Source organism: Epinephelus lanceolatus, chromosome 19 (assembly GCF_041903045.1).
Source record: "Epinephelus lanceolatus isolate andai-2023 chromosome 19, ASM4190304v1, whole genome shotgun sequence".
Classification (NCBI taxonomy): Eukaryota; Metazoa; Chordata; class Actinopteri; order Perciformes; family Serranidae; genus Epinephelus; species Epinephelus lanceolatus.
In genome coordinates, this window is record NC_135752.1 from 15,851,873 (window position 1) to 15,878,021 (window position 26,149).

The 26,149-nt window shown below is 39.7% G+C and overlaps 1 protein-coding gene across 1 annotated transcript; it reads right to left on the reverse strand.

The window, feature by feature from the left end:
- Positions 1-2,703: 2,703 nt before the first annotated feature.
- On the reverse strand, positions 2,704-25,775 carry shc3 (SHC (Src homology 2 domain containing) transforming protein 3). The gene is made up of 12 exons (XM_033647386.2): positions 23,124-25,775; positions 17,651-17,721; positions 12,828-12,891; positions 10,132-10,251; positions 8,939-8,992; positions 7,558-7,609; positions 7,339-7,468; positions 7,083-7,236; positions 6,876-6,969; positions 6,570-6,761; positions 3,067-3,392; positions 2,704-2,907 (listed from the first exon to the last, which is right to left on the reverse strand). The coding sequence occupies exons 1-12, from the start codon at positions 23,766-23,768 to the stop codon at positions 2,779-2,781; spliced, it is 2,031 nt and encodes a 676-aa protein (XP_033503277.2). The 5' UTR covers positions 23,769-25,775; the 3' UTR covers positions 2,704-2,778.
- Between the last annotated feature and the right edge of the window lie 374 nt (positions 25,776-26,149).

Sequence of the window (26,149 nt, forward strand, 5' to 3'; positions counted from 1 at the left end):
ATACTGTCAAATCATTTTGTAATGGTAACATTAATAATTTCCTTGACCTCAACGTCAGTGGTACAATTTAGACTTTTTATAATGTCATTAAATGTTATTATACTGTCAAATACGTTTACATACCCTAATGAAAGCAATACACAAGTAAATTACTTGTCCCTCCTCAAACAGACGATTTCGACATATTCTCAGCAATTGAAGTGAAGGAAAATATTCATGATAGTTATAAAAGCATTTGACAGTGTAATAACACTTCATGATATTTTAAGGACTAGTCCAAATTGTTAATACTTTCTTTCAGTTTAATATTTCAGCCTGCTATGTCATGTTTATGACAGGTTACGTTGTCTTGGTTTAGGGTTTACAATGCACTTCTAGGATGCACTTAGGGTTTAGGATGCAGATAGTTGATTGTTGAGTGTTATTTCTAGGTCGTCAAATACGGACAACCTTGGGCTGGTAGTCAGACTGAACTGCTGACCCAAAGCGTCGGTATTTGACTACCTGGGAATGACACTCAACAATTAACTGTCTTCCTCAAGAATTCCATACTGAACCTTTAATGTCAAGTTGTCATAACAAAGACTTATCAAACAATGTAAACTTTGCATTGAAAATGAAATAAATGACTGTATGACACTAAATGACAACAGTCATAAACATTCATAAAGACTCCCTCATGTAAATGACAGGTGTCATGTCAGTCTCAGGCACACTCCTCCAAAACAAATTTGCTTTTCGGAAATCTAAATCTCAAAATAATTCTTTATGTTAGTAGAGTGCTTTAAAAAAAAAAAAAAAATAGCGCATTATTCCTTCTCCCAAGATATTAGATTTGATGAAATTATGTCACAAAGAATTGGACTAAGTTAATGGTGGATAACTGTTAAGAAAAAACCCCTCTATGATTCTTTGTGCCCTTTCCTTCTAACCTTTCTCTGAAATATGCCAACATGTTCCTCCTCTCGTGCATTCTCACTCTCATACAGACACAAGGAATCAAGGAAAATCCTCTCAGCTTAAACCAAAATTAATCTGGTGATAGACATTTCCCCCCCCAATACTGCTCTTTGCTAAAACGTGTGGTTGTGAGATGCATGTACTGTACACTCCCTCTTGCAGCAAAATACAGGCACGTTATATTACATTGCATCTGTCTTGTCAAACTCATTGAACACATGCTGAAGTGGTCCAGTGCATATCAAATACAATGCCCCATTCATTTGGTTTCCATCAGAGTACTGACAATAGTAAGGATGAGAGCATTTTAAGAGTCTGTTGCTGTTGTGTACAATTTCTGTTAGTCATTTCAAATGTTTGCTTCCCACTCTACAAAAACAGTCTGTGTAACACTAAATACAGTGAACTGTTCTGAGGAATGATTGTGTACAGTGGACTGCAAAATGCAAATTAACTCGGACCTGTCAAGCAATAATGTGTTTTCCCCTGTACTGTAAAGCAATACACAGCCAGCATCTTCTGCTACGAATAAGTGATAACACAGGAGAATTGACGTGAGTGACGGGGTGAACAAGTATTTCTGTGATGACATCTAGTGGCAGTACAGCAGTCTTGCCATGAGATATCCACACACTAAGAAATAAAATCTTTTTCGTTTAACATCGATAAGTGACGGTGATCCAGTATTAAACATTCTGTATTGAGTGCACTGTGTGTTTGTCTAATTCAGTCTCTTCAGTTAAAAAGTGTAAATGACGTCTAAACACAATTCGTCTTGGTACTGACACGGATGATCTATCTTATCTAACTTTCTGATTGTGCTATTCAATTGTGGTCATTCAAATAATCATAGCTTTTAAAGGTTCACCAAAAAAAAAAAAAAAAAATGCTAATCAAGAATGTGAGAATATCCATTGCATGACTCAAGCCCCGAAACTAATTATTGACTTACACACCTAAAAGAAGAATCCAGAGAGAACCAATTCAGAAATAATCACTGGTTGAAAAGCATAAATATTTTTACAGTGTCAGCATACACAAGCACCTCTTTCAAATAAAGGGGTATCAAGGTCTACGAACAATGTCCACAAGAACAGTTGATTTTTAAGTCATGCGACTGCAGTGACACAAGAAAATACTTCATAAAAAAAGTTTATCTTTAAAGCCATTGACAGCACTATGAAGGATGTCTGTTTGCACCCCGACACTTTGTGATACTGCAAAGCAAAACACATTCAGTTCTAATCCCCGATAAAAGCAGATTTCATATAGTGACTAATTGAGTGAGCTGTCACGCTATTGGTGAGATTAAAGGACATTTCTCCTAAAGTAATTCCTTATAAACAGCATTTGTTGTCCAAACTGTTTTTGTTTCAGCGACCTCTTAGCCAACGGTTCCTGTAGAAATGTGGTTGTGCTTGACAGACAAAACTAAAATTTCAGGTTTTTTTATTCTAAAATACTCTTGTTAACACCTCTTTGAGGTTTGATTTGCACTTCATCTAAACTACAAGAACAATTGTCTTTTTTTTAATCTTTTAAAACACCAAATCAAGATATTATGTCCAAATGCACCTATGTCTTCTCAAAAATATAGCATTTCAGTCATCACAACAAAATAATAACAGTTCTATAAATAATTTTTTTTTGTCTTAAACAAATCTTGCATCTTCCAGTGCCTCCAGTAAAGTAATCTCCCAAAAACACTGTCAGCGCATAGAGCCGTCAAGCATCTTCTCTTCATGGTTCATCTTCAAGTTTCAGGATGGAAGGAGAGACTGTCCGGAGCTTCCTATTTCCCATCAGGCATTGCAAGCATCACTGTTTCCTTCCAACGGGCTGTAGGAGACACAGTTCACTCCCAGCGGACACAATCGGCAGATTGTTGTCACGGTGATGGCCAATAAGATGGCTAATGCTGTCAAATATATGATCTTTTGTCCGTACCTTTGAAAAAGAGAAAGGGTTGTTAAATGTCAGCTGTGGCCTCATAAGAAGATTAAGTTCAGCAAGGTTGAGTTTTTCTGTCACTGACCCCTTCACAAATCATTTCTCTCTACAATATCTCCCTGAAACAAACTCTACGCATCCTTTAACCCATCTTACCGTGCCCTCAGGGTCCACCAGCAGTAGGTGTTTGGCAAGTCCATTGTGCATGCCCGTCAGTACGTAGGACCCTGGGTTTGTCGTGCTCTTACGAACCAGGAAGTCCCCGTCTTCTTTCAGCAGTTTTTCAGCGTCACGGCGGCTCATTTTGCCATGGTACCACGGCTGGCCCTCCAGCTCCTCCTGTGCCCGGAAGGCCACTGAACGCACAAGAAGAGGACTCGAGTTGTCCACCGATGCTGCCTTGTGAAGACTGGAGACCTGGGACTGGGTTTGCCCATGGGACAGCGGATGGGACTGCGACTGAATGGCATCCTCAAAGGGCTCTGGTATAGGTGAGGGCAGCGCCAAAATGATGAATTAAGAGAGGAAGGATATCTGTAGTACAGTTTTTAAATCGGTATCTTACAGCCATCAAGACTTGTAAACTATGCTAATCCATAAAATATGAAAACCTTCACATGTTTCTCAGAAACACAAGGTCATCATTTCTTTACCTTTCTTCATAATGGTAAAAATTTATTTTTTATTTTTTTAGTCTGTCTGCACACTCAATTTTTATATCTGTATGCACATACAGTACATGTGTATACTTACACTGTACATCATATAATTTGTTAACTAATGCAGTGATATGCAGATGACACACTGTTGTATATAAGTAAACCTGACAGTTTCACTTAAGGCCCGTTTCCACCGCAGGAACTTCGGGATAATTTTATGGGGCCGGGGCGTTGGTGCGTGTCTCCACCGCAGGAACCACCCCGAAGGACAGAGTTACAGAACTTTTACAGGGGCTAAACAAGTCCCTGCCTCGGAGTAGGTACTCAGAACGGCCCCGAGAGACTCCTGGCTGGGGCTTGGGATTTACTTGGTGCTGATTGGATATACTCAAGGCGGGATGTGACGTTCTGTAATTACTATATTTATCGTAGATTAGCTGGGCTAAACGTTAGCTGTTAGCCGTTAGCAGTGTCGCTAATAACTCAATAACTCAATGTACGGTCCGTGAAAAAAATATCTTTTCCAGCGGATATCTTAGTTACAACATGATTGAGCTAGCAAAGCAGTTTTGTGTTGCTATGTGTGGTATTTGTTCAGTTTTGGGAAATCGCAATGTCTAGAAAGCATCAGTGGCTTCAGCTGACAGGGACAGCTAACAGCAGCAGCAAAGCTAACATCAGGACATCATCTGTTAAAAGCCTCCCGTTGTCGGATACGACATGAAACTACTCCAGTTAGCTCAATCATGTTGTAACTAAGACATCCGCTGGAAATTTTTTTTTTTTCACGGACCGTTTATTGAGTTATTGAGTTAATACAGACACCGCTAACGGCTAACAGCTAACTACGTCCCTACGTCACCCTGGTCAAAATGGTCGCACAACAATTATGTCACATCCAGAGCCCGGTAACTTTACAGGAACCTTCCTCCTACTCAGCCCTCTCAGTGGAGACACTTTAGTTGAGAGGGCTGGGCGACAGGACGTTCCTGTAGTAGTTCCTGCCCCCCAAATAGTACCAGGAACTTCTTCAGTGGAAACGGGCCTTTAGTGTCTTGATTTGTTCTCTATGTTCATACATTGACTTTCTATACCAAGTTAATATTATTCAGGGCCATGACATGAGTACGTTATAGCCTTTCCCAGCATGTACTGGGTTAGAGGCAGGGAGACATACTTGGCAGGTGCCAGCCTTTTACAAAACTAACACAAGACATTCACTTTAACCTCACACCTACACAAAACTCAGCAGTTACCCTGACACTTAACAAGTGTGTAATGAGATTAAATATCTCGGCCATTATATTGTCAATGATTTGTCTGATGATAAAGATATCCACAGACAGTGTTGCAAGTTGTATGTGCAATGTAATATGCTTGCTCGCAAATTCAGCATGCGTTCAGTTAATGTGAAGATAGCTCTTTTGTGAGCATTTTGTACCCTGCTGTATACTGCAAGGACTTAATGTGGCCTTTCATGATGGAATGAGAGGGCTTCACTTCCACAATGGTGCAGTGCCAGCCAAATGTTTGTAAATGTTGTGCCTACCTGCCCTGCTTTAATACAAAATCATATATATCAATATATGTGCAGGGTCTCTGTCTCAGAAATTATATTATCAAGACTTTCGCCAACCCTGACCTGAGCTCAGTCAGGATTTCATCAAGACTGTGGGGCCACTGGCTCTCCAGCGTGTTTGGGGTGCAGTTTATTGAAATTTGTCTTTTTATATGAACTCGCATAATGTAGTGTTGGGTATTTAAATATATATATATATATTTATTATATCTTATTTTTGTACATAGACGATTGTCTGTTTTTATGTGGTACGCTCTGGACTTTTCTGTGTCCTTATTAAAGTCATCATCATTATTATTATAATAAACAAGGGACCAGAGAGTTTAAAACACATCTTATGAATATGAGACAGCAGGCATAAGCCTCTCTGCATAATCTCTTACTCAGTCATATCATTTTATACTCAGTCATATCATTTTATATGTACTCTTATTGACTGATTGATTGATTGATTAATTGATTGATTGATTGAGTGATTCAAATACAACCTTTATTGATACAAATGCATGGCAATCAAATTGTCTTTTTTGCTGAGGAAGGTTCCTAACTGAGTGAAATGACCCATAAGTATCTAAGAGTCAGCCATGATAAGAGCTGTTTGAATTCTCTAAGGTGCTTAAATGCTTCTTTTTTATTTCCTTCAGGGTACACTAGACCATTCTTAGCAAAAGGAAAGGAGATAATGCTGCCCCACAGTTCCTTATGACAGCAACATTTAAAATTACCTGCGTCAATAACATCCTCTGTCATATAGTTACAGAGCCTATAGTGCAGTCTGATTGTTTTAGCACCATGGTTGTCTTTTCCTACGTCCTTTACGTCTCTCCTTGACCTCATGATGTTTTCAATAAAGGTCAAAGAAGAGAATTGAGGAAAAGACATAGGACATTTTTTTTACTATTCCTCCACAGCTGGATTTTATTATTAGAGAAACAAAGTAAAATGTGACTGTTACCAGTTAAAGACCTACAGTAGGTTGACAATGACACCTGAACCTAGATTTCATAAAAGAACAGTTAACTTTTGAAATGTATAGTTCACTGCTCACATGTAATTTGTATCATGGATTCCTCATACATGGTTACACACATCGTCATGTAACCGATCTTTGATGTATAATAATAGCAAAGCTAAAGGTGGAAGTTGAAAGGAGGAAAGAATAAAGCTGTACACTAGCATTAACACTGCCTACTATTGTCCTCACACTGATACGGTGTTATTATAATGCCACAATGAAGTCACTGAAAAGAACAAACCTCTATAATTAAGAACTCGAATTACAAAGTCATTACAATGATATTCTGAAAACGAAGCAAAGATCCTGTCGAGATACTCATGCTTCAACAGGTGATTCTTAATCCAATATTCATATCACATGACCACAGAAACTAAAACAACAGCACAGACCAACCAAGACTTACTCATGTCGAACAGGTCCTTCTGTGGGCTCTCTTTGGCTGCAGCTGCCATACCCTTTGTCACATTCTCCGCCTCCGCCTGGAGTGCTGCAAGCACCTGGGCGTCAATCTGCTGGGTGTTCACATATGCGGGCATCTCTCCTGTTTTTGGTGCCTGACCTTTACTCTCGGGCAGGCTGCTTATATCAAATGATCCTATGGTAGACATTTGGACAAACAATCACAGCCATGGTGATAAATTGATGACATTCTGCTGAATTAAAACATAGTTTTTGTATTTACGTAGAGGGAAAGCATGGATTTTCTCACCCTGTTGTATGAATATGGGCTTTTTTTCATCTCCCCAGTTTTCCCCACAATGCCGCCCTTGGTAATATGTCTGATCTACTGAGCCTGGGCCCATCTGATGACATACAGACACAGTTATAAGTTAAAAAAGATTGAATTATGTTTTTCAGATTATGCCCACATGAGAGCTAAAATTTCTGACACTGATCCACATAAACTGAGTTGTACCTGGCATCCATCTGATGCTGTGTTCTGATTGGTCAGCCGGGTGTCGATGAAGCCTCCAGGGGGTGGCATCTTGCCGGGGATGTTGTTATAGTAGGGATGTTCTGCGGACTCCTCCTCTTCCTCTGTCCATGGTAACTCCTCCATGTTTAATACCCTGAGGGAAAACATAGTTTGATTGTGAAACTCAATACTGCCTGTGTGTGTGGGCTTGTGTTAGTGAATGTGTACTTCAGTGAGTGATATGTGAACTCCTCACCTGTCATGTGTGGAGGACAATTTGCTTGAGGGACACTGCAGGTACTGCTGGAAGCGAAGGTCAAAGGCCTGGCCGATGGTGCTGATGACGTCCTGGGCCAGTCCATCAGAGCACTCCAGGATGTGACACGCTGATGAGGGCCAGAGTGACACATTTTAATGAGCATGTTGATGTGAGATATGAGACACTCTTTAGAGTATTTAAGGAGTGAACACCCACCTCTTCTGTTAACAGGATCCTTTGCTACATAGGCAACAAAATCTGTTGTGTCCTGAAGACAAAAAAAGGCACTTTATAACTGTTGTAACAATGTCCAACTATAACATAACACAATACCTTTATACCAAAACCTTTATTTTCTGGTTAGGTCACTGTTATTACACATTGGTTATTAGAGCCAGAGCACGGTACAAGCTCTATGTATTTGGCAATATTTGCAGAGTCGTGGTGTCTATTTATTTCAGCCTACCAGACATAAAAGAGATAGGAAGCAGAGAGAGACCACAGCGAGGGAGCAGGCCCCCAAGAAGTGCGCTGACCTTTGAAGCCAAGCTATTTTCATAGTAGCCAAACAGTGGAATTACAACTCCTAAGTCTGTCACGTGAAACCATTGGGCCCAAAAAGGCTTTTATCGCCCATGAACTCTCACTGGAAAAATATGTCTATAAATCAGTGGATACATTTTTTTGAGCATCACAACCGCCAGGAAATGACTTGTTTGACTATCAGGATTTTTAATCCATTCAGTTTGATAATGCCCAGAAAGTCTAACAGAGCCACATGCAAAAATCATTTTATCCCCATTCAAGTTAGCAGAGCGCTAAACTAGAAGTAGGCAACTTGGCCGTTGAGAGTCTCAAGTGCACCTGCTCTATGGGCCCAATGATGAAGAAGCAGCGCCAATCATCTGGATAATGTTATTATGTCAGAAACAGGGATAAAAAAGAAAGTCTGCATTAAGAGAAAGGATTAAAGTCAAGGTATTTTCCTGGGAAAACTTGAAAAGGGCACTCCTGGGGGTGGGGAGATGCGCTGAGCTCACCTGCAGGCTTGTGTCACAAGCAAACACTGATAGTGCTTATGTAATAACTCTGTCTGCCAGAGGGGGGAGACAAAAGTTGTGCACTCCAGCTTTAATGTCAGCGATGGTGAGGTTAAAATTCTTATTTTCCAAATAAGGAATAACTAATTGATAATGTAATCCAAATTGAATATTTGATTATCAACATTGCTGCCATGTTCAAAGAGGGATAAACATCTTTTGGACCAGTCTTTGGTGAACAATGTACTGCAGTAAGACTGGATAAAGATTACTAAAATCTTCACTGTGTATAAACTGTTTTCACAATATCTGCTACATGCTTCTCTGCAGTGTACAAATAAATGCACTGAATGGAAATGTGTCATAAAAAAATATAAATTAATAAAGACAGAATGGCAATATGACCTTTGACAAATTACAGTATCTCCCATGGGCAAAAAATATACATATTTTTATTGTATCAGTAAATCGGGCCTTTTTTTATGAAGTACTTCACGTTGTAATTATCACAAGACACAGATGCCAGTTACTCTAACAAAGGTCATTGAGTTACTTACGGGGTCTCCACCTGATGCAAAGGAGATGGACTGCATGTGATGGTTGGCTATGATCTGTCAACAGCAAAGGTATACAGTACATATGAGTTAGTAAATGCCTCTTTATACACACAGGTAGATACAAATGTGCATGCATGCCTCTACAAAGATTGTACACTTTAAAATGTTCACCAGAATTTCATTTGTGTATCTGCCTTTGCCTGCAAATTCCATGAGAGAGAAGAGTCCTGTATGTAACATATCACGAGGCAGCCATATTGGAAATATTCAGCTCTTGGAGTTAGATGAGACAAGTAATAATTGTTCAGTTTAACTTTTCTTGAGCTACAACTCAGAGATTAGGACCAGAGACAGGTAGGATTGGTTGAGCCGGATCTGAAGATCATTCTGAAACAGTCTCTGCATTATTACCCACTGATACTCAATATATCAGGAATATTATCATGTCTTGTTTGAGTTACTATGTGTAGGATTTGAATTACATTTCACTTTGGCGCCATCTGCAGGCAGTACAAAGAAGAACACTGGGTCTGACAGTATTACACACTGTGACCACTGACCACCTCCACCGCAAAGAAAACTTCTTTATTACCCATAACTGGCTAAATATAGTTATGTGCATGAGGGAAGTCAAGTTGCCAACCTCCTCCGGTTATTCCAGCAACATCTGGAGAGGTCGTGGTCTTACTTGTCTTCTTCTTTGTACTGTTCTTATACTGCATAAACATCCTTACACAAACATCCTTAAATCTATTTATAAAAAATCTTGTCACTTTAGCAACAGCTAAAAATAAGATCTCCTGAGTTGCATCAAGCTAAATTTGGCAACAAACGTCCTCTGATCACTTTTCTGATCACACGCAATGGAGATTCATTCTTAAACTTAATAACACATACTGCCTATGTGGTAAATACTCTAAAATACAAGGTCCACTTATTTAGCTATTCACTGAGCTTTCGAGCATGTCCAATACTCTTCTTCACTGGATCTGTTTTTCAGTGTCTTTTTTTTTTTTTTTGCATCTGACCCAGCATTACTTACTACACACGCTACATGTGGTTGCTGGGATGTTTGTGCAGACTCCTCTAATGTAATGATGCTTTTTCCTGACCACAGCATTATTATTGTATCATTTATATTTATCACATGTGGCTCACAGAATCCTATAACTTTGCAAAGGTTGCACACTGACCTGTTTGCAGTCAGGGGTCATCAGGTTGAGGCTACTGGTGGAGATATTTAGGTTGATGGACATGCCAGCAAACTGCAGGTTGCTCTTCCCGAGAATACTGGACAGAGCTTTGGACGGTGGCTGAGAGGATCCGAGGAGGACACAGACAGACACAAACACAACAAATTACTGCAACAAAGTCTCTTTTTAATAATTAAACAGTATTGCTTAAAGGAATAATTTAACATTAGTTGGAAAAAACTCCTTTGCTTTCTTGCTGAGAGTTAAGATGAGAAGATCAATGCCACTCTCACGTGTCTATGGTAAATATGTAGCTACAGACTGATAGCAGACAGAGCTGATTAGCTTACTTTGGCTTAGCGTAAAGACTGGAAACGGGGGAAATGGCAAACCTGCCTCTGTCCAGAGGTAACAATCCACCTCCAAGCTCCTCTGAAGCTCACCAATTACTGAAGATTACTGCCATCTTTGTTTGGGGGATAGGGGATATGTAAACTGCAAAGTCTTTTTTTGGTATTTTCACAACCTAAAGTTACATTTTTATTGAAGAATATTGAGGCCAACATGGTGTGAGATTGCTTTGAATCTCTTTTTTGTGATTCCAAGGCAAGATATGAGAGAAGACTCACCCTGATCAATCTTCATTCAAGCCATAGATTGTCTCACATGGCACAACGACCTTTGCATAAAGTGTGGCATGAGTAAAGCATTTTAAACCGACCAAGCCTAGGCCTAATGACTGCCTAAATGCAAGACCAAGCACATGGGCTTGGACGAATGTTATTCCATTATTATATAACTTATTAGTATGAAATTAATTTATTATTCTCACCTGGGAAGAGCACACATAAGTGTGATTTCACTTGTGGGACCAGGGTCTGTTTTGGTTTCATCAGTGTTAGCATGAGCCCTCTTGATGGCCAACACCAGCAACTTTTTCCTTCACATTTCTTCAACTGGTATGATATAAAACTTGGAGACTTGGATTTGTCTAGTCGTATTAATCAAACAACCACTAACCCAGCAGCTCCTCTGCATGTTGGCGTGTTAATGTCATGAAGAAAACGATATTTACTTTCTGCATTTCTGAACATTTCTCTGCATTACTACAAACTAGAAGTGGTCTTTTCCCGACACCACTGTCAACAACAGACCAAAAGTTGACTTAGCGGATGGACATGCTATTTCTTGCCCGAGTGCAGTGTCTTCTTGGCGTCTCCACTGACCTCCAACCAAGAAATAGTCTGGCACATAATCATAACCGGCACACTGTAAAATCAGAATTTTTCCATTTTGTTTTTGTACAGATTAAACAAACATAAAACAGGTTAGTTACTGAGCTGAAGAGACAATGGTGAGCGAATTTTGTTACCTTTGGAAAGAGCCAGGCTAATTGTTCCCCCTTGTTTCCAGGCTTTATGCTAAGCTAAGCTACTGCTAGCTATAGCTTCATATTAACTATTTTCTCTGCGAATAGGTGATGAAGCATTCCCAAAATGGCAAACTAGGCCGCAAGTGACTTAAGAACGTGTCAAGTTTGTAAAAAACACCCTTTAATTTGAAGTACAGTGAATTTCTGGTGCATAGCTTTTATTCCAAAGTGTTCCTGCTGTAGAGTGAGTGACTAATGGATAGCTTCATGACAGAGACAGCAAACTAGCTCGACAACTTGACCAAACGCAAGTATGACGCTGATTACATCTAACTGTGTGGACCTTGACCTAATGACTAAGGAGAAATCTGGACCCTGTGGCTGGACCAGTTGGGAACCGCTGCTTTGAGGAGTATTATCCACTAATGTGTCTTTTCACCACTAGGAAAAGAATACAGATGAAATATTATTTTTCCATATTTTTTATCAATTACAGTTTAGGCCACCCAAATTTAATTTATTAATGAGGAACTGTGAAGTGTTGCACACTCAAAATACAGTTGCGGGCGTTGATTTTGATGAAGAGACGAGGCAAAGAGGCCAGATAAAATTAGCCAAAATCCATTCAAAATTCTTAGTATGAATCTGATGTCATCGTGGTGCGTTTGTCACACAGCCAAAATAACATTATCTTATGTGTTACATCTATTCTGAGAGAGAAACTAGCTGGCGCTGATGCTGTGTTATATACTCTTCCCTGACATTTGAACAAGCTCTAGAGAGCAGAGTAATGCTTCATTTCACACCCCACATTAAGACACAGTCTCCTCACACACTGTGGACACACACCATGTACATGCACACGCGAGACAGACGCTCACACACACATGCACACGAGCACACACACACTAGCTCAGCCTCCTGATCACAGATATTGTGCACTACATGAGTCACTAAGCACTGTGCGCGGTGTGCAATGCATCGTGGGCTGGAGCTACGCCCACGCACATACAGTCCCATACCTCTTCATCTCTCTTCTCTCTCCTCGGCCTCTCTCTCTCTTCTCCAAGTACAATCTCTCTCTCTCTCTCATCAAATCTTCCTCTTTCTATCGTTTTCTGTTTTCCCTCTCTTTTTACATGAAGCAAGGATGAGAGAAACTTACAGAGGCGATGCTATATATAGAAGGGTAAATGAATATCTAATACTGTTTCCTCTTTTTTCTCTCTACTGTACCTTTTACTAACATTCATTTTCTCAGCTCTCTCAGTGTGGGCATCACTCCATCTCCCTCCCTCCTTCCCCTCTCTGTCCATCCATGTACCTTTCTCTTCCGCAGAGCTCCTTTGGTCCCTGGAACGGCCTCACACACCAGGCTGATGGCTTCCCTAGAGACAGAGCGAGAGGAGGGAGAAGCCAAGATGGTGACCATAGACAGCCACAGAGTCATCGTTATTTTGCCATTAAAGGTCCAGTGTGTAGGATGCAGTGGCATCTAGTGGTGAGGTTGCAAACTTCTCGTGTGCCAAGCGTGTAGGAGAACTACGGTGGCCGACGCAAAAACACGAAAGGGCAAATGGCTTTATTTAGTGCCAGGATTTAATTTGTCCATTTGGGGCTACTGTAGAACAACATGGCGGACTCCATGAGAGAAAACCCACTCTATATGTAGATATAAACAGCTCATTTCAAGGTAACAAAATCATGCCGATTCTTATTTTCAGGTGATTATCAATGAAAGAAACATAGTTACGAATATTTAATACCCATAAGTTGAGACTGTATTTGTGGTTACTCCTCATGATTACATACTACTACAAACTAGCGACTCTGTGAGGATGTACATAGGCACAAAAGAACTCTCAGCTAAATGCTGAAATCATCACGCACACATACTAAGGGCTCATTTAGGCTCAATGTTAGATAAGGAGACAGAGACGGAGACTGACAGAGCCTTCTGTCTGCCATCTATTGGCTGTATCCATGCCATCATAAAGGATGCATGGAAGTATGAGAGCAGCAATTAAAATGGATGCATCTATTTTCATACGTAATGGTAGAGTAAGTGAATTTTAACAGTGACAATGCTAACATAATAAGCACATATTCACAAAGCCTCTTAGTACAAAGAGTTGCTCCTAGTGATGAAATTCTAAGAATATTTGTACAATTACGATGTTTTCTAAGAATTTCCCCTTTAAGTTAAAACTAGATCCTGGTAAAAGTTATTCCCAAAGCATCTCAGCCCTTGAGAGAGCTTCTCAGGTGAAAAACTGTTAGGAGTAGGCAGAACTTTTAAGAGGTTAAAGAGTTGCATAAGCAGAGCAGAAGATAATGGAAACAAAAAGAGGTAGGAGAAATATTCTCCAAATACTGGATGACAGTGAGTTACTGATTAAACCGTGTAGGGAGAATGTTTATGGTTGATCTCATTAGGAATGCCCTCACATTTTCTACCCAACACAACAACACTACAACATAAGACAAAGATGGGCAGTATTTCAAATACTTATTTGATTACTTTTGAGGATTTTGTCATTTTTATTTTCTTGGACAGAAAAAAATAAAATGTTATTTGTAACATGATATTCAATAATAAAAAGATGAAAGTTATCCCTAGTTTTAAACTGTGGAATTCAATTAGCCTAATCACAGCCTTTGACTGAATGCAAGTGAATTATGTGACATGACCTGATGAGTCCAGAAGTGTACTCACTGTGAACCGATCACAACAGTAAGATATTTGAAACTGGAAAATGCAACAGTGCAGAAGTGATGACGTGGGTTTGTCATAACCTTCCACCAGCACAATGATTACACAAACAATGAAAGCGCTTCCTCAGACTCATAATGTGATGCAGTTCATTTCATTTCATTTAGGAATTTTCCTAAATCACTCCTAAGTTAGGACTCCTTGCTAAAAAATTTTTGGCTAAATTTGAAGTCCTCAGAGTGTTTGTGAATATGGCCCTTGATGGTCAGTAGGTATAGTACGTGTTCGGCATGCTAGCATTAGCTAATTAGCACTCAACTAGCAGATTTAGGAGCAGATTTTATTTTAAGGTACAGAGATGGTATGTGTTTTTTCTTTTAGTGGTTTCTGATCATCTCTGGATTCTTTTTGATTTTTTCTGTCATTACTTATCATTATTACAGCTAGTTGTACTTATTTCTCTTTTGTTACATCTTTGCATAATCTGATGTGAGAGTTACTAGACTATTCAGCAATCCTTGGAAACCAAAATCTTGGCTTAATGTACAGTAAAAAGTTTGTATATCCTAATTTTAACTTACTGTATTCCATGTTTTCCTTTATTTTATATCATTATTTTTTTATTTATGAATCTATCACTTTATTTGCAGGTGCTGCAATTGGTTTTGATTTTGTGTCTAGTAACATATGGAGGATAAAATATAACTTATCCATAAATAAATGAGACAAAAGACAAGAAAAGGGTTTAGTAATACACTCAAGTAAAAGAGAAAGATTATATTTACAGTGTGCTTGAACTCTACAGGTTGTTACACATAAAATGAAATCACCTTGGCCACAAGAGACCCGAGTCAAGATTCAATATGCAGTGCAGAGTGTTTTATATGGTGCCATAGGGAATATTACAAATGCACTGCACCTCTTCAAACCATGCAATTGTATCCGGTACACAGCGCTACACATCACAGAGTGGAATCTAAAACTGTCTTTAAGATGTGAAGTGAACCGTTTGATCTGCAGCGGCTATCACCACGCTATCATTTTTACGTATAAGACAACAATGTGTGGATTAAACAGCGGCTAAAGATAGAGCTGCTTTGATGCAGAAAAGTCAAATTCCCCTCTGAGACAAAGTGAATATCAGCTTCATGACAGAAACAGAAATGTTAATTTCTGTATCCTTTCTACGTGGATAAATCACGCACAGCAGTAGGCTCTTTTAGAAAAGGGGAAATCTAATAATAGCAATAGCATGAGACATAACATTTTCTCTCTGTTTGTGTATCTCTCTCTTTATTAGAGGGAAAGAGAAACCCACGTACACACAGTGAGAAAGACAGAGCCTACTGCTGTGTGGCCTTGCAAGCTAACATTAGCCTGGACTGACTTCAGGAAGTCAAGCATTAAAGCGGACATGACACAAACCGATTCACTGCTGGCCTTTGCCTCACTGCACATTGGTCAATGATTTCAGAGATATACATGGAGTCACAGAAAATTCCATGCAAACAAATTGTGATAACAGGCACCCTAAATGCACTCTCAATATGTTCTATCAAAATCCTATCACATTTCAAAATGTTTTTATTTTAGAAGTGGTGGATTGCAGATTAAACTTAATTTGCTGCTTGAATCCTAAATATAAGATTGTATCTGCTAAGGCAAAAAAGTTTGAACTGACAATACAGTTCACAAAAGGTTTACTGACAGTGGGATTCTGATACTTTCTGCCTTTGCTCTACATGTGTTGCCCTTCTCATCGCTTTTCTGCTCCCAGATTTGCTCCTACTCCCTTTGCCTGGACAAGCTATAGAGCCATCAGTAGGCCTAGGTGTGTTTCCATCCACCTCTTTTGTTCACATTTTCAATTTGCACATAAAAAAACTGATTAGAAACACCACAAATTCAAAAAATCTCAAAATATTGCTAAAAAAGCTTTACACTTGAGGTAGATATAAAAGTTGATGTATCGATAAAAAGTAAATGTGACTGAGGGCAATGGAAACAGATTTAGCTGTAACAGAATTGTAATATTCGTTGTTAAAAACTTTCCATTGTCCAGTTTGCTTTGTGTTGTTTTATACATCCACTGTGTCCATCATTTGCGCTCTTTTAATTACATCATCTTGTTGCGCCCTCTTCTGCAGTAGCTCCTGACTGAAGAATTAGCGCCTCCCACTTATTATCTTAATAAACCAAGTCCCAATATCTAAAGAACAGTGGTGGATGTAACAGCACATAAATTTGCAGTTTTCTTTTGCCAGTTTTCTGAAAATTTGGTTAAAAGTGCTTTTACCAATAGGTACCATGCTAGATAGCACGTTTGGGTGGATATGCTGACGTAAGTTAGCAAGAATAAATGATAGGCAATTAGGCCTATTGGTGACTGAAAGTTACTGTGGCTAATTTGGTGATTGCAGCATTTAATGCTGATGAGATACATTCAAGTTTCGGCTATTTGTTTTACGGACCTGATGCAAACTCTGTCTACGCTCCTGCCTAGGTTTGCGTCTGTTTATAAAATGTAAACTTAAGCAGATGCACAATTTTAGTGATCAAGAGATTGACATTTGCTGGGTTTCCATCCAAATGAATAAAATCAGTAAGGTGAAATGCAAATTGATGTGACTTTTCCATCCATTTCTGTTATGTAAATATTGGGATTGGTTAATCAAGAAAAGCAGTAGATGGTGCTACTTCTCCAGTTAGGTGCTGCTATTCTCTTTGTACTTAATAACAATTAGATGATCATGAAAATTGAAAGAGTCAGTCATGAAGACAAACAATTGAAGTATAATAATGGAGAGCACATTGGCCAACGGAAACAGAGAGTTTTGAACAATTAATAATACAGCTATGTGTTCTTGCAAAAGTTCTGGAAACAGCCCCGTGTGCACAGGTGCATACTCATATATGAGTAGGCTATATGAGTAAGTTTGAAAAGATTTGGAAACAACACACTTATAAGTGTGTTGTTTCCAAATCTTTTCAAACTTTCCACCCAGATTGTTTATGTGCAAATTGAAAATGCACATAAAAACAGGTGGATGGAAACTAACCTACTGAAATATAATTTCTTGATCTTATAATGTGAGTTTGGAATTTAGTCTATAAATTCAAGTTCACGTATATCAGCTGAAATAACAACTTGTGTTAGTATAATTGGCGATTAAGGGTTTAATAATCCAGTGTTTTAGATGTGACATGATTTTTAATTCAAAATGTTGTAGTTTCTCACTAAAGCTTAAAAAATGTAAAAAACTCATAAGAAATAATGTTTGACAGTTAAATTGGTTCTTTTTGTGAACAAAGATGCATCAGTCTTATGTATGTGTTGTATAAACAATAAAGCATCACATGGAATAATAACTAATGTTCTGGGATTTGTTTTTAAGGGAATCCATGAAAAGTCAGAATACCAAGTGTGGACATACCTTGTAATTTGTGATCTTGTGGTGAAATCCAGGGATCTCATTGACCGAAGGACTTCTATACAGCCAAGATACTGGAAAGCAAAAATGTCAAAAGTTATATTCAAGACTAGAACATCATCTTGTACAAAAAACAAAACAAAAAAACAACACACCTAATTTGTTTGTGTTACCAATCCAAACTCACTAAATCCAAATAACGGCAGTCCTTTAACATATACCAAATCACTACAACATACATTTAATATTTAGAACACAGGGATTAAACCCAGAGAGGTAAGGTTTGACTAGACCAAAGCAAATCAGGGACTTGCTGACATCACTGTCACAAGTGGTTTTTGACCACTAGTAGCACTATGGAGCAGTGTTTTGTGAGCAAGTCCCTGATTTGTTTCCATCTTGCACACATATGCATGTCTGAAAGTGTGCAGCAGCGCAATATAATTTCCTGTCGCCAGTTTCATGCTAATCCATTGATCAACACTCTCTGGCAGTAACACGTCAGGATACAAAGAAGAAGTCTGCTAACTATCAAACATAGAGTAAACAATCTAGGATTAAAAAAACCTTAAAATTAGTTTTGAAAATGTTTTATGAGGAAGAAAATGCAAACATGATTGTTAGGCCTCAAGAACACATACAGTTTATTTTTATGAGAACAGATCAATTTCGTTATTTATAATAAAAGTCCATTGCTAAGCTACCCATTACCCAACAATGAACCAACCAACTCAACTAACAAATTACTTAAAATGTGTCCTGCACAAAAGGGTGATTCACACTGACAATTGACAGTGCTGCCTTTCAGTGGGTCACTGTTGTTAAAGCTGTAGTTGGTAACTTTTATTTAGAAAAAACCCTTTTGTGACATTTGCTGAAACTGTCACTATATCCTGTCCAAAGTACACGAAACAGACATGGAAAAAAATCATATTCCTCCTCCTTATAGTGCTTCTGATGGCATTTCCTAGAATCTACTGTGTGCGAAAGAAAACAACCAATCAGAGCCAAGGAGCAGCTGTCAATCATGTCAATCACTGCCTGTGAACTGCAGTCAAACTGAGCAGTGCTGATCAAATATGAACCAACATTTTGTTACTGCATTGCCTATTTCTCAAATGTTCTCAGAAACATATTTTAGTGTACTGTTTAGCTGTAAAATGAGAAAGTTGATCTTGCCATTGGGCGGTGCTTTGTTTTAGCTCGACTGTTTTCAACATGGCAGCCAGGTCACAAACACTCTTATTGATTGATGTAATTGACACAGGCCCCCAGGAAAGCTGCTTAGCCTTGCAGCAAATCTTCCCAGTGGCCACTCATGGTACTGCAGCAAAAAAGTCCCCAGGGGCCCCAAAAGCATCTTCCCAAACCACCACTGTCAAAGACACGTATGTAACACGGTTGACAGGACACCTCAAACTGCAAAGAAGGTCAATTATGAATCTCTATATTATAAATGTTTGAGCCATGGTGGTTTTATATTTGTAAAACTTTTCTCAAGCTGAGAAAAGCGATTTAAAAATCTGTGACATCATCACAATGTAAAGACTATGAGTTGAGCGGGAACTCACAGGAGGGGCCAGCAGGAGAAACATTACTGCACATATTCAGTGGGCCACATACCGTCAAAGTAAACCTGGAAGCTAGAAAAACTTTTTTTGGCATATGCACCTGGCGAGCAACTCCATTGGAAAGAATAGGCATCATCTGGATTGACAGCTGCATTAGAGACTCCTCAGCTCTGATTGGTTGTTTGCCATCAGCTGCTGTGGCTTCTTACAAATGCCACATAATCGGTCATTTTAGTTAATATTCTTTCATTGTTGCAAGCAGACCTAAAGCTGTATTACATCAGCAAATGTGTGTCATGATTTCAACATGTAGCAGGAGTTCACAAAGCCAGCGTCTGACATCAGGTTGATGCAGAGTTGAGATAAAAAAAATTAAGCAATTTGGAAACCGCATCAGTGTGTTACTATACCACATGAGGTGACTGCAGTCCTCCCATCCCATAAAACAATCTTCAGTACCAGCCACCTACTCACATTACAACACCTCCTCTGATTAATATCGCACAGACTGAGAACATTTTGTGCTGACGAGTTCCTATCGTTATCAGAATCACATTCATAATCCAGCTGTAAACAAAACAGACGTCCAGACACACTTACGTTTCTATTTCCACTCCTTTCCAAAAAGTTATATTAGAATCATAACTTTCACATTATGAGGCCGCTTCTCTCCAGTGAGCGTTTTGCAAGCACCAGCAAACAAATACCGTTTTGTCAACATGACGTTTGCAAATTTTTAATGTTATCTATTTTCAGAGTAGTGAGTTTGAAGTGCACAATTCAGCGGGGCCAAAAATATATCAAACAGTTCTAAAATTGGTACAGACCTATTCTGAGCACAATGTTTTCTCTCATGCTGTACAACAAACAAGTACATGGTTCACACAGTAAAACTGAACTTCAAATTAATTATGAAAATCAATGGGAGGCCAGCTCTGAAGAGCTCATAAATGATCCCAGTGAATAACAGCCTCTGAGTGAGCGCAGGTCCTTTCACATGCACCAACAAAACCACAGACACACACACACACACACACACACTGCTGGCTCTATACCAGGCAAAGACCTGACACATTAAGTCATATATCATACTGGCTACAGCTGTTGCTTACTGGAGTTTTGATGCTGTACTCACGACTTAAACATTTAGTTTGTTTCCACATTGTTCCTACAGCTTAAGGCAAGTTAGATTTAAGAAGTTCCAAGACTTTTTTAAATGCCATTCAGGATGAAATTGAAGGACCAGTTTTACAATGACCAAAATTGAAGGAGAAAACCAAATATCAACCTACATCACTCTTTTAATGAAATGTCCAGATCTGGGAAAAACAGCATTATCCTAATGATAAACACTTATATCCACTGATGAAATGAATGTGGTGACAGAGACGCGTGCTAGTTTTTCTTGTGAGGCCACTATGTTTGAATAGTTGTTGTTTTATTGTGGATTTTTGTATTAAATGTTGTATTTGTTGCATACTAATGTGTTCTGATTGGCTGCTACCTTGGCCAGGTCTCTCTTGTAAGAGATTTTCAATCTTAATGGGACTTCCTGGTTAAATAGGAGTTAAATAAATAAATAAATAATCAGTCGCTTAGGGTTGGGGACAATTTTGCATGTTTATTCTAACATATAACATGACTTTTCTGTGTTGTGGCGGAGATGAGGGTGGTACAGAACTTAAATAGGGAACTGTATGTGGCATTTGTTGGCAAATTTTCTTGGCATTTTTGTGTTCCTCACTCTCCTTGTGGGATCCCACTGCCTTGATGAACTTTTCCAGAAATACAGCTAGCCTTGTATGCATTGCCTTCTACCCGTTTCAGCCAAAATCTTGGTTAAATGGCCAATTTCCACTGAATCTGAACTTCCCCATGTCATCCAGGGTACAGTGACAGCTAGCTAGCAGACAACACCCCTGCCAGAAACAACATATGAGTGAAGTTAGTTCCGCTATGTTGATTGGCATGACTTTATGTGAGAGGTTATTGGTAATTTTTTGTTTGTTTTTTTAAAGTAGAATTGTAGTAATAGATGTAACCAATTATTCTGAGATTTTATGATGCGACTTCAGAAATAAAATATTCCTAAAATCCTGCTTCCTATGTCTTAGCATTTTTAAGGCCTTAAACAGATTTATTTAAGATATTTTAATACCAATTAAAGCCTTAGTTTTAGATAAATTCATAGATTCCTTTTAAAACTTTTTAATGATACACGGGAAACCTTATCCACATATAAAACATGGCTTAGTTTAACTCGAGTTAAAGACGTCAGAAAACTTCTTGTTGTTTCATAATGTGTACTGTTGTTACTTTAAAAATATTATATCATACAGTCCAGTTTGTTCAGTCTAGACAGAATATGTCAGGTCAAGAGGATAAAGCACTGAAATTTAATAAAGAGGCGAAATGAAGTAGGTTGTTGAACTGTATTAATAGATGTTGAATAACATGAAAAAATGTGCACCAAAAATGCAGGATAAACAGTTATGGATGACAACACAGGCAGCAAATACGGTAATTAGAATATACTAACCACGGCAAATAGGATGTTGATAACAATAATTAAAGCAGCTATAATATAACAAGGGATCACATTGTGATAGGGGTCGCCAAGATCTGCAGTTCCTCTCAGCTCCATGGATCTTTATTGTGGTTTTTAGTTAAGTTTTAGCCATTTGTTGAGGACTTTTTTTTGCATAAACACACAGCGGCCATGGGCTAAAAGTGTGAGCGTAAACAGTGTCACTGTCAATCAATGTCCCTTTAGAGTAATGGTGCATGATGCGCGTGGAGTGACCACATGATGCTAATTAAAAGTGCTGTGAGCATAACACCACGTTGAACTCAATACACACAGGATCTCAAACCACAGGGAAAGCAGAGGGTGGGGGAGCACGGACCGGACCCATTTCCCCTCTCACAGTGTGGATGCTTTCAGCAGCATTGACTGGACAAATAAGCGCTCCTGTCCTTAATGCAGTTAATGGAATGTCACGCTGGTCACAGATACTGTAGGCTTTGTTCAGGCAAGTTGTAGTAGGTGTCATATGATGGCAATCATACTGTGTAACTTGATTTGGAATATAACACATTTCATCTTGCTCTTCTGTATGCTCATTCAGCCCTCCTAAAATCAAATGCTGCTTTTTGTTTAATGTGCTGCGTGAATAAAAAAGGAAGATGCACACTCTATTGCTACGTTATGGTTCCAGTGAAAATGGTTTGCTCCATTTTTTCATTCACTTTACACCTTGAAGAGCCAGGGCTCAGCATCATCACTCCTCATGCTAGTGACTCATTGCCGGCATGATGACATTCACAGCTCTCGTAGTTGTGCACCAACTTGTGCCCCTTTAAATGATGTATGATGGCCGAACGTTAACATGAGACACGGATGAGACGAGACAAACATGCACTGTATGTCGATTTTTTGTCCTATTCCACCATTTCACTATCTGCAAGCTAAAACAGCTGTAGAGCTCACGGAGATGCACAATGTACAGAAATAACACATCACCATGGTTACAAAAGCATAACGCTGTGGCTCCACATATACAAGACTGTATGAATTGAAATGTTTACATGACACTGATAATTGCTGTTTTTGTTTTCCCATCACAGGTTTTTCCTCTGCTTTTCTCAAATGCTGACCTTCTCTATTTCCTGAATTATTCAATATCTTTTTTCTGGTCGCTGCTCCTTCACTCAGCCTTCTGCTGTAGCCAACCTACATACACCCACTCAAGGGCATGTTGTGGTGTGCCAATGAAACTACATTATCTCTCCTTTATCGCCCTCCTCCTTGCAGGTAGCTGAGCTTGAGTCATTGAAAGAAAAGAGAGAATGGGAAAAGATTTGGGAGAAGACAAAAACAGAAATGAGACAGAGAGACCACCAACCTTCACAATGTATGTCACTCCTGGACCAGAGATCTTCTCGCTTGAGTGTAGCCATCCTCTGGAGGGTTTGCTCACCAGTCCACCACCTCCACCTGGATTCCAGTCCTCTCCACCGGGCTGGAGCTCGTCCAGCCGGCTCTTCTTGCTCATGCTGACGGCTGGCTCCAGCTGCGAGCAGGGGGTTGAATGGGAGGCCAAGCTGCACAGAGAGCCGCCCACACCAGAGGCTGCTGCCGCTGTTGCTGCTGCTGTCGCCACGCTGGGGCTCGGGCCACTGGAGCTGCCTGAGCCCGATCCCCCACCCCCCTGCAGCTTAGACACAGCCAGGTCCTTGACAGCCGAGGGCAGACCCTTGATGCCCAGCAGGCTGCCTGAGTTGCTGAATTTCAGGCTGGACACCTTGTTGATGAGGGTGCAGAGGGTGGTGCCTCCATCTTCCAGGTGGTCAGAGCCGTGGCTGGTGGGGGTGCTGGAAGCGGTGGTGGTGGAGGAGGGCTGGACCTCAGTCGGGGGTGTGTAAGATGTCTCGGCTGCAGACTGGGGGGTGGCCGAGACCTTGGGGTTCATGGAAAGGCCGTGGAGAAGCTCATCGACGGATGTTACTGACTCATTCCTGAAGCGGTTGTATTTGGTACGGTGAAGCATACCCTTCTCTCTCTTGCTCTCTCCCCTCTCTCCACCAACCGACACGCACAGCCTGCCTCTTTCACAAGTGTGCTGGCAGACGTGGCTGAGCCGTGCTGATTACCCTCTCCTGTAACATAGCAGCAGCAGTACAGGCAGCAAACGCCTTTTAGCAATCACAGGCCACCTGACTGTAATTTTCTCTATTGAGGTTACAGTGGTGGTTGTGTTGAGCTGCTGCTGCTGCTGCTGCCGCTGTCGCCAAAGTCCAATCTGCTCTCAGTAAAATCCAGAGCTGCAATCCAATCCGTCAGAGAGAAATATACAGACACAATCCATGGAAACCCAGCATTGAGGCAGAGGAAGAAGAGGATGGAGAGGAAAAAGGTCTCTAAAAGGCTGCCAGTGTTGTGGTGCAGCTTGTTTGGTTTCCAGCGGTGATGCTGCTGCTGCTGCTGCCGATTTCTAGCCTCAAAAATCCAAAAAGTAAAATAACAGAGAAAGGTCTATGTTGTCGATGATCACGGATACTGCGAGGGAAGAGCAAATACTCTCTACTGACTGCTGCCTGCCTGCCTGCCTGCCGGCTCAGTGCTAAAGCATGACTCACTGATCTGAGAAAACCTTCTCAACAAAAGGCTTGCTGAACACTGCAAATCACTTCCTGTCGGAGGGAGAAAAAAAACCTCCCACTTACAGCACACTGGAACCAATCAATTTTTAAATTCCCCAGTCTGATATTTATTCTCTGTAATTTGTTTTTCTGGGAAAAGGAAATGAGGAATGAGAGGTAGCTTGATTATTTAACTCAGTGACATAATTATTGAGAATAATTTGCTTGAATTCTCGTTACACGCAATTAATATCTTATTAAATGGATGAACTGATAAAAGTTGTGATAAAAGGGTGATAAATGCAATAAACTAATTACAGAAATGATAATAAATAAATAACGAACACAAGCATCCATTGAATAAACAGCTATAATCAGAGTGACTGCCAAAATCTTCTCTAACAAAAAATACAGACGTAGTTGATTCAAGAATAAAATCTCTATTTATGTTTCATAAAGATGCCATTTTCCTAAAATAAACCTCTATACAGGGAATCACTGAAAGCCAGAATACAGTAAAATTTTGGTAAGACTGGAAATACGCAACATCATTCATATATTGTCCATGTTAATTTATAATAGCTGCAGAATATGGGCAGACATCACTCCTGGTTCTCAGTTATGGACTTTCAAAAACCTATGACTGCTTAATACACTTGTTGTTTCTGCACAAAATATTAATAATCAGGCATTAATGCAAAGATTAATGATTTTTTTCTATTAAATTGTTTTGAGAGCATTTGTCTAATGTGTAGCACTAATTTTCTATCAGTATTCTGCAACAAAGGAATCAAAAATTCAGTTCCCAACAAGGAAGCGGATACAATCTCACAGCTTGTCTAAAATACCCAGCAGTTGGTCCAGGTTGAATTACATGAATGGCACAAATGAAAAAAAGAAACACAGCATGAACGGCATGTTTCTCAGGCAGATGAGTCAATGAAACAACCAAAAGGATAACACAAAAAGCTCATGGGTCTCCTTAAAACCAGCAGCAATGAAGCATCTTTGTCTCCCCGGTAGCGGTAAGCACACAGCCAGACACCATTCATGTAAAATGTCCTCAGGAGCATCTAGCAAAGCCGAAAGACTGACACTCATTCATAAGCAGCTTCCGCTCTCACTCTGCTGCAGATTTCGCACTGCAGTCCCTCCCAACATCTCTCTTTCCTGCCTGGCAAATATAGAAAAAAAAAAAAAAAAAAAGACAGCACGTCTGCTTTCTCTCCTCAGGAAAAAAAAGGCAAACACAGAAGCAGGGAAGAAAAGGCAGACCCTCGCAAATCAAAAGAGGAGGCAAGAAGACAAAGGAGAAGAAGAGCAGAGGACAAAAAGCATGCAATATTTAGTCTTTTATGTGAATGAAATAGCAGGCTGGCATACCAATGTTTCTGTGAATGGAAGCAAGGCCTTTCTGCCTCTGCAAGGCAATCCCTTGGGATGGCATGGTCTTATCCAATGAGGAGCTGGCTGGATGACTCATTCAGGGGAGGCTTGCAGAATAGTGGAAGAGACCATTCCAGACGCAGGTGTACATTTTGTTTTCTCACTGCCGCCCTTTCAAAATGATACGTACATCATCAGATTTGAGATGTTGGCATGATTTAATAAGATGGTGTTCTGTTTACAAAATAAGAAACAAGAAAAATATCCAGTAAAGGAATCAGAAGTAAAAATGCCACCCCCCTCTGGTTTTGATTGTCACCATTATCAGGTCTTTTTTTCCACATTCATGTGAACAGTTACCACCTACACATTTAATTAGCAATTTACTGTTTATATGTATAAG

Excerpts from the sequence above, each read along its gene's own strand:
- shc3 (XM_033647386.2), bottom strand. The coding sequence starts at position 23,768 with ATGCTTCACCGTACCAAATACAACCGCTTCAGGAATGAGTCAGTAACA. Across the intron at positions 8,993-10,131 it reads TGACCCCTGACTGCAAACAG|ATCATAGCCAACCATCACAT; the intron begins GTCAGTGTGCAA and ends TGCTGTTGACAG. Across the intron at positions 7,610-8,938 it reads TTGCATCAGGTGGAGACCCC|GACACAACAGATTTTGTTGC; the intron begins GTAAGTAACTCA and ends TTTTGTCTTCAG.